A 13,722-nucleotide genomic window follows, 5' to 3' on the forward strand; every position below is an offset into this window, starting at 1 on the left:
CCGGTTTTAACTCAGCCAGTGTTACAGATAGCAAGCTAAAACTTGGTGTGGTAGTAGCTGAGACTGATCCCCAACTTATGCAATGTGCATTTCTTCAAGGAATGCGAACACTTTAATTTTAAAAAAACAAAAATCCACTGAAAAAACAACAAGGAAAAATCACTTTCAACAACACAAATGGTTGCAGCTGCTTGAACAATGCTCAAAGTCTGTACTTATTGAAAAAGTGCAAATCGAAATATTTGACAAGAGTGTCAACCCTTTTTTTAACTTACTTTTTAACACCATTATACTATGATTCAAAGATTATTTATACTCTACCTGCAAAGGAAGATCATGTGATATATTTAATGTAACTAAGCTGTTTGTGCAAAATAAACTCTAAAGCTCTGCTCTCAGCCTGCATAGAGATGAAGTCCTGAAAGTGTTTCAGAGGACAGAAAACTTAAACATCAGAGGGGGAAATGGAGCGATAATCCCAAACTCCTGGACCCTGTGCTCAGTGAACGTGTCCGTGCAGGTGGAGATGTGCGGCTTATATCATCCAAACATCATTTTGGTCACATAGCATCTTTAATACCACCATTATAATAATTAGGATATCAAAAGTATCGAGTATACATACATAATTTGCATTGCGGTACACAAATCTGAGCTGATTTATGTTTTCATATCTTTCATTCGTTGTTCTCAGGATCGACTTTTATTGTCTTGACATTGTGCTGATACATTAAATTGTCCTGAACAACTTGACGCTATTTCAGGAAGGAGAACATTTAGTTGGACATGTATTGTTAAGCGATATAAAAAGCTTTTTTTTTTTCCTTTTTTTTTTTTGATATTTCCAAATGTAACTTGAATCCTATAGTCTATTACTTTCCAATACCAATATTCAAGAATCTTGATATAAGCCAAACTAGAGTCCATGTCACCAAAATCAAAGTACTTTAGGTAGGTTTCTGCACCTACTGCTGTCTTGATATTCTGCTCTTCTCTTTTTTGCAGTTAAGTTCTTGATGCTGTAGGAACAGTCTCTTGAAGCCATGCCTGTTTTTATAACAGTCCCAGTAAATGGATCCTCAGGAGTCTGAAGATGTGTGTGTGTGTGTGGATTCATGTGTGAGTGTTTATGTATTTGTTGGAAAGCGAGGAAAGGTGAAAACCGTTGGAAAAAACCCCCCAAAAAACGCCTCACTTCGGCTCTACCGCCTTCACCGTCTCGGTCTGCGCTGCCTGTCAGACGCTGGTGATGGAGGCCAGGCAGTTCGATGATTTCTGGAGTTTCTCGGGCTGTGTGGTGGGGGGCTCCGGGATGGCGCGAAAGCTGAAAGGCAGTCCAATACTACTGGTGCCAATGTGGCCGGGGCTCAGCGCCGGATTCTGCCGTCTATTGCTTTCCACGATGCTGGATGTGTTGGATGCAAGGCTTTCACGTGTTCTGCGCAAACAAACACAACAAGATGTTAGTTTGAAAATTCTGTAAAGGACACAAAACACTGGTCAGTTTTCATACAAATTATTAATCTCTTCATAGACATGTACAACACTGTCAGTTTTGCACAAATTCAATAGAGTTCTACGGTTATTTGCAGGTCTAAATAACAGCAGCAGCTAGCTTTGGCACTTCCTGCAGGGAAGTCATTGTATTTCTGCTGGAATATTTATGTAATATGAATCTGACAGTGGTGTAAAAGTTTATAAATTTGCATTTGAATTAGCCGCTAATGGTGGGTGGGCACAGTGGTGCAGTGGTTAGAGCTGTTGCCTCACAGCAAGAAGGTTGCAGGTTTGCCTCACAGCTTTTCTGTGTGGAGTTTAGATGTTCTCGCTGTGCACAGGTGGGTTTCCTCCCACAGACCAAAACCATGCATGTTAGGTTAATTGGTGACTATAAATTGTCCCTGGGTGTGGGTGAAAGGGTGAATGGTTGTCTCTATGTGTCCCTGTGATGGACTTGCGACCTGTCCAGGGTGTCCCCCCCATCTCGCACAGTAACTGCTGGAGATAAACACCAGCTCCCCTCGTGACCAAAGAAAGGAAAAAGTGGGTAAAGAAAATGGATGGATGAACCACTAATAATTTTTTGAGACTAAAGCAAGTGTTTGTCTCCACTCTGACAAGCCGTTAGCTCATCAATCCAGCAAAAATTAAACTGAGATCATTTAAAGACCTATGTACAACAGGTAAGATATTAATTGTTCTTAACCTTCCCACTTTAAAATATCTGAACTATATTTTTAAACATGCATTACACAACTTCTAATTTTCTAGTCCCTACTTTAAAACCAAGTATCTGTCATAGTAGAGTAAAAACAAACCTTCAGGAAGCTTACAAACAATATCAGATATATTTAGTATTCAGAAAAAAATCAAACAATTTATTTTGTATTTGACACTAAGTGTAGACTTTAAAAGCAGACAAAAATCTGAAGACAAAGACTCCAAGACATAAACTGCAGGATGTGACTAAAACAACAAGAAAGTTTGCACGTGTAGCGTCTACTGAGGTCTACTGGAAAGAGTAGAATCAAGTTTGTTTGTTTGTTTTAGGAGACATTAGGATAGAATAAGTGAGTCACTGCTGTGTTAGTTTTGACCTAACCTTATCAAGGAGATGCTATAACATTCTGTGGTGCAAAATTAAAGGAGTTTGAAATAAAAATAAAATCTTTTTGAATGAATCAAAAACATCAACTAACATTTCATTTCTATCACTCGCATTGAACAGTGGGTGAACATGTAATTGCCCGCGTGTCTGTCTGTCTGTCTGTCTGTTTGTTAGCAAACCATCTTACAAACAAGTGCAACTGATTAACTTTTAAATCTAACTTGATTTAAGATGGCTGACACAGCAACCTTAGCAAACAAAAAACTAGGTTTAACAATTTCAGATGGATGAGTAAAACGTTTTGTTTTTAAAGCTATCGTCAGATTTGTCTGACTTCCGTCTACACGAGTTAGACATTTCAGTGACAGAGTACTTTGTTGCATTTGTGTCAGCCTTGTTGAGTGAATGAAAGCAAACCTAACTGAGACAACAAGATTTCTGTTATTAAACCTGTCCAAAGGTATATTGATCGATCCTACAAGCAATTTCAAATGAGTTCAACCAACCCAATTAAACTAAGAACCAAAGTAGAAAAAAATTTAAACCTAAAAGAATATGTTGACCCATCCTAATATGTAACATGAATGCTGAATCCTTGAAGAAAATAATATTTATGTGTTAAAAATACATAATATATCAAGAATTTATCATCAGTCCAATATCAGTGAGTGCAATATCAATATCACACAGGACTGCTTGGACTATATTAAATCATAGGCCATTATATTTCAGCTACCATGTAGTCATGTTCTGCTGCTAATAATATATCTGATCAGCCCAACAGACTCTCACTGGCCTTGATGCCACGCCTGGTTTAGATGATAATGATGAAAGGAGAGAAAATGAGGAGTGAGGAGAATGTTAGTTTATGTCATCTGATATCGTCATCCCAATATCAAAGAATAATATCGTACATCGCAGGTTTTTCTAAAAATATGCAGCCCTAGTTAAAATATTGACCATACTTTTTTTTTTTATTTAACAAGTTACATTTTTTTAAATCATTAAATTAAAACACTCAAGGTGTTTATGTTATGCAAACACATTTCTATTCAATTCAATTAAACAGATCTTGGTAGTTGATGTTATTAGTGTACTTAACACAAATATCTCTTTTATGTCATATTATTCAAATAAAATTATATTTGCTGTAGATTTAAAATAAAAAAAACTCAGGTCGCATGGTGGTTTAGTGCATATCATCCATCCAATGCAAAAGTAACAAGAAGTAAAAAAATAGCAATTGCCCGGTTCTACTTAATATGTTCTGTTTTACAACCTAAGTTTGACATGGACCATTACTGGGAATGAACCACAGACAATTCAGTCTTCAGTGTAAAAAACTGTCTAATGCAAAATTAATGGCAATGTAAAGATTTTAAAATAGCATTTGTATGAACTGGCTAGCCCATATCTCACCTTTCCTGGGAAAATGTATGCCTGATATTCCAAACTGATAAAGCCCCAAACTATTTCTAATCACTTGTTGATAACAAACCTACAGAACACTACTTAAAAATAGGACTTTAATAAAACCAAATTCCCAACAAAGGAGTTTGCACTCTTTTCTCTGTTTTTGTTGTCAAAAGGATAAAACTGAACAGAAGACATGGCTGAAAACAGCCCATCAGGACTACCTGTTAACTTGTGCTCATTATTAGAGTAAACTGAGACAGCTGGTCTGCTCTAATAAAATCCTGTTTTATAAGACAGCATCATCCACAAGCCCTACGAGTCAAAGACTGAGTCTGTGCTGTGATTTCGCTTTTTTTTTTTTTTAGCATGACGAGCACTCAGAAAGAAAGTCAGAAAGTGACAAAATGTCCAGATTGTTTTCTCACACAAACCACAAGCCCCAAACTTGCCAAAATGTTAAAACAGCACATGTGCAAGTATCTTGTAGGTGTTTTTTGTTTTTTTAAACCACTGACAGAGTACAATAGAGGCACATAAAGGTGTCCCCACAGTAGGAGACCTCACTTACGCAACTGGTGTCCAACATGAGTGAGTCAGATGATGTCACGGCGCCAACGACCACAAAGTGAGCATTTTTTGTTAACTCTTGAATGTTGACTGTTTTTTGTTTTTTATTCTTTTTTATAAAGGACATTTTTCTGTCATACCTACTCTCACACACTGATGAAAACAAATGGCACATAGGCTTTTTACATTGGCGCTGTTAGCTCAGTGACATAACCACACCTACTCATTTGGGTGTAAGAAATAAATAAGGTATGGCTTAGTTGTGATATAAGAAAATAAATGTTTCTTGAAAGCAACACATTGAGTAATCTAAATTAAAGTTTGATGATTTTCTTTTAAATATAACTTCTTTTCCACTCATTTATAGATACATCAATTTTATATACTCCCTTGATGCTGTTCAGGGTTGTGGATAGCTAGTGCCTGTCTCTAGTGGGGGGTGGTGGACACCCTGGACAGGTCACCTATCCATTATAGGGCCACGTAGGTAAACCTTTGTACACAAACACTCGCACCTAGGGCCAATTAAGAATCTTTAGCTAACCTAACATGCATGTGTTTAGACTGTGGGGAGAAACTGAAGTACTCAGAGAAAACCAACGTATGCACAGCGAAAACATGCAAACTCTACAGAGATGAGCCTATTTCAAACCAGAGACCCTCTTGCTGCGAGACGACAGTCCTAAACGCCATACCCCAGCGCAACTCATTCAAGACATCAATAACTTAATCCCAAATTTAAACAAACAGCAAAACTGTGTTACATACCATTCCACAGAATCCAAAGAGCAAAATGATTATGTATGTTGTATATGGAACTTTTTCTTCTGTTACAAAACACCGGCGCAAACTGGATTGCTGACATTCATATTTTTTCTTGTGAGGGTGGGCATTCTTTGAATTACATACTTACAAATTTCACTGAGAACTTTCCAACATCTTACTTCAGAACGACACTGGTTCCCCACAAGTTTTGTTACACCTAAAGACAAACTTTATGCTTTGAAAAGGGTAGGCGCTTTCAAAAAGTACTGGTAGCTGATTGGATGATGCACTGACCTTTAGCCATCTTTCACGGGCAAATCAGATGCATAGGGTGCCACAAGCAGAACCTGTCAAACTGAGCTGCCATGTTTGACTGCTACCACACTTAAGCTCTGCCTGTAAACTGTCAGTATATGGCCCACATTTGGCCACAGTTGGAGTTGGGTAGAGCAGATTTTCTTGTAAAGCGTAACAACAAAATGTAAGCATAAAAGAAACGAGTTTCTTCCATCACATCTTAAATCTTGCTTTGGTGTAAGACGGACTGCTCAGTTTTGAGCTGTTAAAGTTTAGGTACAAGCGCCACATGTATTAATACCTGGTTTTACAAGTCTACAGACGACAATATTCAAAGTATACTACATCAGTTATTGGTTTTCTATAAAGCGTGGTTCATACCTGGGCGAGTTGAATCCACTGTCCACAGTGACACTGCTGCTGTCCATGCTGTCCAAACGGGCAGAGTGAGCTGACTTCTGGCTGCTGCTGTTCTCTGTCTCCTTGGGACTGAGTAGGGTCAGGTTGGTCTCCAGTTTCCGCTGCAGATCATGTTCCTTCTCCCGTTCCAAGAGCCACTGCATGGTTCCTTCTCCACCACCACTGCTGCCTCCACCATTACCACCCCCTTCCCCAAGGTCTTTGTTGTCCTCCGTCGTTGCCAACTCTTTGTGCGAGTCCTCCTCTGCCTCTTCCTCCTCCTCATCATCTGATACATTATAATAGTCAAAGGAGGCAGAGGGGACTGTTGGCTCTAAGCAGCTTGGTAAAACTGCAGGTGACGTTGAGGAAGTGGCTGAATTGGAAGGCTGTTGGGGCTCAGGATTGTCTAGGGCCTCTGTTGATTTGGCATGTGAGGCTTTCCGCAATGTGCCAGACTTGGTGTAGCTGCTGTCCACATAGCCAGTGGACAAGGCATTATGTGGAGGTTTGAACAAAGTGTCCTTGCTGAAGATCTCTTTCCTCTTGATCACCATACTGCCTCCTCCCCCTCCTGGATCCACATTATGTTGGTGTGGTGTCAAACGGGCATTTTGTGCTGGCTCTGGCGTCTGGCTTGGCGTCAGTCGCGCAGAACCGCTCTGTCCCTTTGCTGTCGACAAGTCCTCTTTGTACTCCATTGTATGAGAAGAGGTGAGGTGAGGAGTTTGTCGGTCAGCTGGAGAGCCCTTTCGGAGTCCCCCTGATGAGGTTAATGTGTCATATTCTGATTTTGCCTGAGGCGAAGGGGCAGTAAGGATTGTTTCATTTGATGTATTGCACTGGAAGTACTCATCTGTAGAGGGCTTAGGAGAAAGTCCCATAAGCTCATTGTATGTCGGTAAGCTATCTCTGCTTTTGTTCCTCTCCATTGTACTCCGGATCCTTGACTCGTCCAAACTCCCTTTCCCCAAATCAGGCACATTAAAATCGGAGTGAAACTTAGCAGCAGAGAACATAATCCTTGAGTAGTGGGAGGACTTCTGTGTGGCCCTCAGAGTGCCATCATCAGTGTAGTAATGATTACGGTCCTCCAGACTAGGTTCAAAGTCTTCTGGCGCACCCAGTGATGGGCCTTTGAGAGAGTTGTCCATGGAGCGAGATCGTTCTTTAGCTTGATCTGACCTCTCATGACGCGACTTCCTGTCCTGGTTGTGGCTGTGACTTCTCTGCACTCTGGACTGGCACGTTCCACGTGAAGGCTCAGGAAAGGGCATCTCAGTCCGTCTCTTGGCAAGTTCCCCAGACACATCCCACTCAGGGGTAACAGGGCAGTGGGATTCAGTAATATTGGGGTTACTGTGAACCAGGTATGTTGCTCCTCCACTTCGTCTGCGCTCCAATGTATACATAGCTTCCCGAGGTGAGCGAACTAACGAGTGGCTAAAGAAGCGGTAATCCCTTTCCATGAACACAAGATCCCAGTTTGAACCCTCAGATGGGTCTCCCCTGGACGTCCTTGGTTTACTGTGAGAACGTGACTTACCATGCGGAGCCCTCCGGTGGCCTCTGCCCCTCCTGCTGCGTGAACTGTGCTGGGCAGAAGAACCTGCCTTGTTTTTCTGCGTACGCTCTTCCTCCAGCCTCTTCATCACAGCTGTGTGCCTTGCAACATTCTCCACTGTTAGGTCAGGGTTGATCCTGCGAATTATTTCCATCTCCACCTCCCGGGGAATGGGCGTGGTCGGCACATCCTCATCGCGTAGGGGCCACTCCTCGGGGGGAAACTGGGCTGAGAAGGTGGCCAGCTGTCTCATTTTATCCTTCTTGAAACTCAGTCTGAAAAGTCTGAGCCCAAACCTTTTAGATTGCTTCTCGCCTGTTCCTCCACCACCGCCACTTCCTTCTTTCTTTTTGGTCAGAGTGTCAGTTTTATAAGGGAAAGAAGTGACGTTTTTGCTCTTATCAGTTTGATCTTGAGTCGGCGATTGCTGGACAGGAGGGGAAGAAGGACCCGGGGGGTGAGGGTACGATGGCGGCTCTCCTCGATGTTCCTTGGCTGACGTACTTGGTAAAGGCTCCCCACCATTTTGATCCTTGGGTGGCTTATTTTGATAAGAATCTCCCTTGTGCTCCTTGGGTGACTTACTCTGGAGCGCAGAAGCGTGCAGTCTGTCTTCGCGATAGGAATTGTATGAATCACTGTGATTCTTGCGAGGAGGCCTCTCTCTCAGGCAGCCAGGTGTAGATGGTGTGACGTTGCCAGACTGAGGTGAGGTGCAGTTTTGAGGTTGCTGCTGCTGCTGCTGCTGCTGCTGTTGTTGTTGTTGCTGTTGTTGTTGCGGCTGCTGACGCTCTGGCAGCCGATCCTCTAGGTGATACCACTTGTTGTTTGCTCTGATGAGGGAGGGAGTAATAAAGTACGTTTGTGGAGTGACGATGTAGTAGCCCTCTGGAGTTGGGTATATCTTCCTCTCTCGCACCAGCATGTTCAGGGTGTGTCGCAGAACCTCTGAGCTGGGTGTAGGCACACCTGCAGAAAACACATTTTAGACACAATTTTAGACACAATTTTATATGTTTAGTTTTAGAAAATAAAATAAACATGAAACTGTTCAAGAACAGATATATATAAAGGTCTGTTGCAACTTTCAGAGAGTTTGTTATTCCAAAGAAACATAACTAATTGGAAAAAGAAAGAATAAAATTTAATCATCCATCCATTAATACATCTATCTATCATCCAAGAATCTACTGATTCATTTACTTAAGAATCCATCAATGCATCCATCCATCCATCCATCCATCCATCCATCCATCCATCCATCCATGAATCTTTTCATCCATCCATCCATCCATCCATCCATCCACTGATGAATCTATTGATCCTTCCATCCAATGTCAGCATAACAAATTATTTTGGTTATAATCTTATGGTAGTGTTTTGAAAATGATAAACTTCTAGTTCAAAATTTTACAAAAATTATTATTATCCCAAAATATACAAAATAAAACAGCCGCTTTCACTATGAAGTGTTGGTCTGTTTTCTCACATAAACACCATAAGTGATATGTTACAATCTCATTTCTACTGATTTTAAAACTTTTACTTAGTCATTCAAAAACACAAGCTAAATTTGTCTTTAAATTATTTTTTTTAGTACAACCTGTGTGGTTAGAATCATTGTCTTGCCAAAGGGCCAACTTTTCCTGGCCATTTAGTTCAGACAGAAATAATCTGAAAGTTTATTTTTACAAATTGTTGACATATTTTATTGTTACACTGATGCTGACAAGCTATTCTAGATACAACATGACAAGCCTTAATTCTACTAATTCCACCAAGTTAAATTAAGTTATTTTAGAAAATAATTTCTCACTAATTTAATCAAAACGTTTTAATTTTTGTCTGATTCTCTGTTAGTTATTTTTTCCTAAGAGCCTTATGAATTGTTCACATGAATTTTAGCAAACTATAAATAAAAAGCAAACTCCATTTTGGACAGAAAGAGGCTTTCTAGTTGTAGCTCTGTCAAAAAAACATCAATATTTAGTGTTTTCCTAGCAGAAGACTTGCAAGATTAACTAATGTTAGAAATGTGTTTGCCAGCTAAGTTACTCTGGGTTTTTACCAACTTTTAAAAACCGCTTTATATTTGGGTTGATCATTGTTGGTTGGCCACTTTGGGAAGAACAAAGACTAGACCTATATTTTAATTTAGGACGTTTTTTTCCAACTTTAAACTGCTAAAGTCTTGTAAACTATTTACAAGCTGTTTCAAGACTCTCCACAGTTGTTGAGACCTTCAGTAATAAACCTAAAAAAAATTATGCACACTCATAAACAGGATTTTATTTTACTTCTTTTAAGTAAAATATTTAGTAAAATTTAAAGATACTCATAGCAAAGTATGAAACTGAACATAAAAAAGGTTATCCTGAACTAAAATAAGTTATGTCGTTTGAAAGAGTTTACTTTAGTAGTTTTACAGATATACCGAAAACAATTCTGAAATGCAGGTCCACACTTAATGTAAACAAAGCACTCAGCTAAATCTGCCAAAAAGTATGTGAACGCTTGATGTCCTACATTAGGCTGGCCTAAATATGGCCAATTGGACAGGCGTAGAATGTTGAAGAAGGTGTTTAGGTGGAAATATAAGTGAATTTGCTGCTAAATGTGAAAGAAAACAGAAAGGTTGAGTGAGACAAGTTTAAGAATAAATATCAGTGATCCTGCAGGGAGGTGAAGTGCCGTAAAAACAGCTTGAAAATCAAACATACAAGGGTTTTATAAACTTCTGCTAGACCGGTAAGTTTAACGCTTGACCTTTTATCATTCACTTTGGCTTTTTCTGTAGGAAAACAAACACACATTAGCATCCGGTCACTAATTTCCTTACAAATGATTGATTTAGGGACAAAATAACTACTGATATAAGAAAAAATATTATGCAGATTTTTTTTCTTACTTTATGATTTTTTTTTCTAGTCTGATCTTCATGACTTTGCAATAAGTACATTTAAGTACAAGCTCAGTTTGGAAAAACTGAGTTTAATTCTGACTGGATTGACGAGCTGAGGGCCAGTCTGAATGGGGCCAAAACAAAACCGGATTGCTGCCACCTTAACACACCTCCAGTCTTAGAGGTTTCACAGCAGTTCATACAAACACTATTTTATAAACTTTGACATTGCTGTCAATTTTGGACAACATGGTTATTCACAAGGAATTATATGGTTATTTCCAAACACAAATAGTGGCAGCGGCAGTTAGCTGTAGCACTTCCAGTACAGCCTGGGGCACTTTTGGCTGGAATGTCAGACTATTTCAACTCAACTCAACTTTACTGTCACTGGATGGAAACACAAAGGTAAAGACAAAAACACACAGTCACAAACTCAACACCAAAGAATGCTAAAGAATGCAAACATAATCAACATCAAATAATCAAAATTAAGCATTTTATAACAAGTCACTTTTTAAATTTGACAAATTAATGGCCTGAATGGTTAAGGAGTTTTTCATCCTGTTGGTCCTGGCTTTTGGCAGCTTGAATCTCCTGCCAGATGGTAGGAGCTCAAATCTGCCGTGGAGAGGGTGCTCAGGACAGTGGAGGAATAGACGATTATTTCTACCATGATAACTGTGTCATGTGAAACGTGCAGCAGTGTAAAGGTTTATAAAATAAAACTTGCTTTATGACATTTTTGAGATTGAAGTGGTTTTAAGACAGCAACAATCCACTTTGGTCAGGGTTTTGCTCGGACTACCAATCAGCTCATCAAGCTGGTCAGAATTAAACTCCATTTATTCAAACTGAGGTTGTTCAAAGAGATATCTACAACAGGCAAGACATTAATTCTTCATAACCTTTCCATTGTACCCCGATTCAAAAAAATATGAACTACTGCTTTAAGTATTTCAGTGCAAATAGTTTACACAATACGTAAAGGTCTGTCAGTCGGCTTATTGAGTTTTATAAAAAACAATTAAAAAAAACACTTTTAAACACTTATGGTCCTGTAGCAGTTGCTTGTAACATTTAAATTCAGTGTCAGGTGTGTCTTAAGAATATCTCAAGTTATACTGGTAGATAGGACTAACAATTTTAATGGAAAATTTAGTGGAAAAGGGATCAATCTGCATTTCATACCAGGGATTAAATTAAAAGACAACAAGCCAAGGAAATACATATTTGTTTTAATAATAGCTCTTTGAACCTTTCTAGCATGGTATTTTTTAAAATACCACATTATGTTTTTACAGATTCCTACATGGTTCAGCCCCATTTAGGAAAGCAGGTGAAAAGCAGGTGAAAGTGCGTACCTGGGAAGCTGGCAGTGAGGTGCTCCATCAACGCCTCCTGGTTGGCAGGTTTGTGGGCAGCGTTCATAGCAGAGATGGCCAAGCACAAGATCTCCCCCAGCGGGATGAACTGCGACTGACTGATAGGCGACATGCTGATCGGAGACACATCACCTGCAGGGGAAGGAGGAGGAGGAGGCACAAGCACAAGTGTGAGATCATGAATGAACAGTGGGCGCAGCGTGTGAAGCTATGATGTAATGGTCAAACAGCAGCAGTGTGCATGCTGCCTGGAACGCCTCCTCCCCTCCTCTCTGTGCTAGCAAAGCGAGGCAGCTGCTGCAGCAGCTGTAACCGGAGCACCTGAATCCTTGCAAACTGCTCATCAAATTCGCAGTGTCAGAATAAACAAAAAAAGAAAAAAAAAGGAATTAAAGTACCTCTGCTTCAGATTCAAATGGAGAGCTAGCACAGAGAAATTCTCAGTTGCCATAAGCTGGCTTTGCTGTCAGCCATAATGAATGATGAGATCATCCTGCAACCAGAAAGCTCGGCTTCAAGCCCCTCTGAGAGCCAACATCTGTCTAGCTGGATGGTTGTAAAGCAACACAGTGAATGCACCGCTGCAGCATCTGTGCTGTAGTGACCCTGTGCTCTGACCTACATCTGAGAATCACACAGAAGATGAAAAATCTCCAACATCAAAGCCTCTACGTTTTGTTCTAATTTGACTTTATCTTCCCCTCATTCTGAGAACCTAAAAAAAAAACGGAGTCGCTACCGTTCAGCGCAGTAATCAAGTTTTGGCATCATTTGACGGCGATGCTTCTTTAACTTAAGCAGGAATGTGCACTTGGCGCGGCCTTCTTAGCACACTCAGCTGAATGGTCAGTTAAGCAATGCGATGACGTTATCTCTCTTTAGTATCACAAACCCCCAAGCTTTATGTGGCTGTAGTGGGTTTTACTTTGTATTAAATACAAGAAAAGCCAGCTGGTAGTAAAACTGCACAAAAAAATGCATGTCTTACTGGGATTTTTTTAAACGGCATCTTTTAGCATTCGTTGACATAGGACAGAGAAATAATCAAAATAAAAATGGTAAAAATAATTAGGTTTGCTCTGTGAGGAAATTGCTTTATGGCTGACATGGCCAGGAGGTTCTTATTTAAGATGAACAAACCAAACATAAGTTAGTGGTCAGATTTAGCTCAAAGACAAAACAATCCAACAAGTAATTGACGTACACATGCGAAAAAACACATCCAAAACAGTGGAGTTGACAATTGTGCTTGTTCTCATACATTTCTTATACTATCAGTGGACAGGTCAGGGAACCCACTGAGATACAGGGTGACAGATGTCCCACATCTGAGTAAAATTTGACTGCCTTTCACTGAACCTACTTGACTTAATCTACTAGAAATGTGAAGAAAAGGGGGGACGCTATCAACATTTTCTCCTTGACTCCATTAAAAAAAAAAATCGTCCACATCAAATCAAGACGTTCCAAACTCGGAGCAGCCTTGCGTAGAGAAGGTGGAGCTTCTGGTCGGATGGAGGAGGTGGTGGTGGTGGTACATGGAGAGGGTTGGGGGGGTGGGGGGTGGAAGGAGGAGTGTCACACTCACCTGGCGCACGATAACTTGGCGGGGACGGAGAGAAATGCGGAGGAGGAGGAAGATGCTGCTTCTGCACACGGATGTCTTTCTCACTACGAGAGAGATTATGATCCAGTGGGCGTTCGGGAAGCTCCGAGCTGGGCCAGGCCCGCCGCAGGTTGCCGCTGCGGTTCTTCTTCATCGTTGACCCCCTTTTTTTACTAGGTGGCCTTCACTCCCCGGGGACCTCTGGGATAAAGG

The 13,722-nt window shown here is 40.4% G+C and overlaps 1 protein-coding gene across 2 annotated transcripts in view; it reads right to left on the minus strand.

The window, feature by feature from the left end:
* Window positions 1-794: 794 nt before the first annotated feature.
* stox2a (storkhead box 2a) overlaps window positions 795-13,722 on the minus strand; it is a 21,675-nt gene continuing 8,747 nt past the window's right edge. The window contains exons 1-4 of one of the 2 annotated variants that reach the window (XM_017408601.3): window positions 13,492-13,716; window positions 11,883-12,035; window positions 6,035-8,585; window positions 795-1,438 (exon numbers count right to left, since the gene is read on the minus strand). In XM_017408601.3, the coding sequence (XP_017264090.1) occupies window positions 1,237-1,438; window positions 6,035-8,585; window positions 11,883-12,035; window positions 13,492-13,663 (3,078 nt within the window). In that variant the 5' untranslated portion in view covers window positions 13,664-13,716 and the 3' untranslated portion in view covers window positions 795-1,236. Of the gene's footprint in view, window positions 1,439-6,034; window positions 8,586-11,882; window positions 12,036-13,491; window positions 13,717-13,722 lie in introns of those variants that run through there. The other variant, XM_025003994.2, reaches the window with a different exon arrangement.

Source organism: Kryptolebias marmoratus, linkage group LG3, assembly GCF_001649575.2.
Source record: "Kryptolebias marmoratus isolate JLee-2015 linkage group LG3, ASM164957v2, whole genome shotgun sequence".
NCBI lineage: Eukaryota > Metazoa > Chordata > Actinopteri > Cyprinodontiformes > Rivulidae > Kryptolebias > Kryptolebias marmoratus.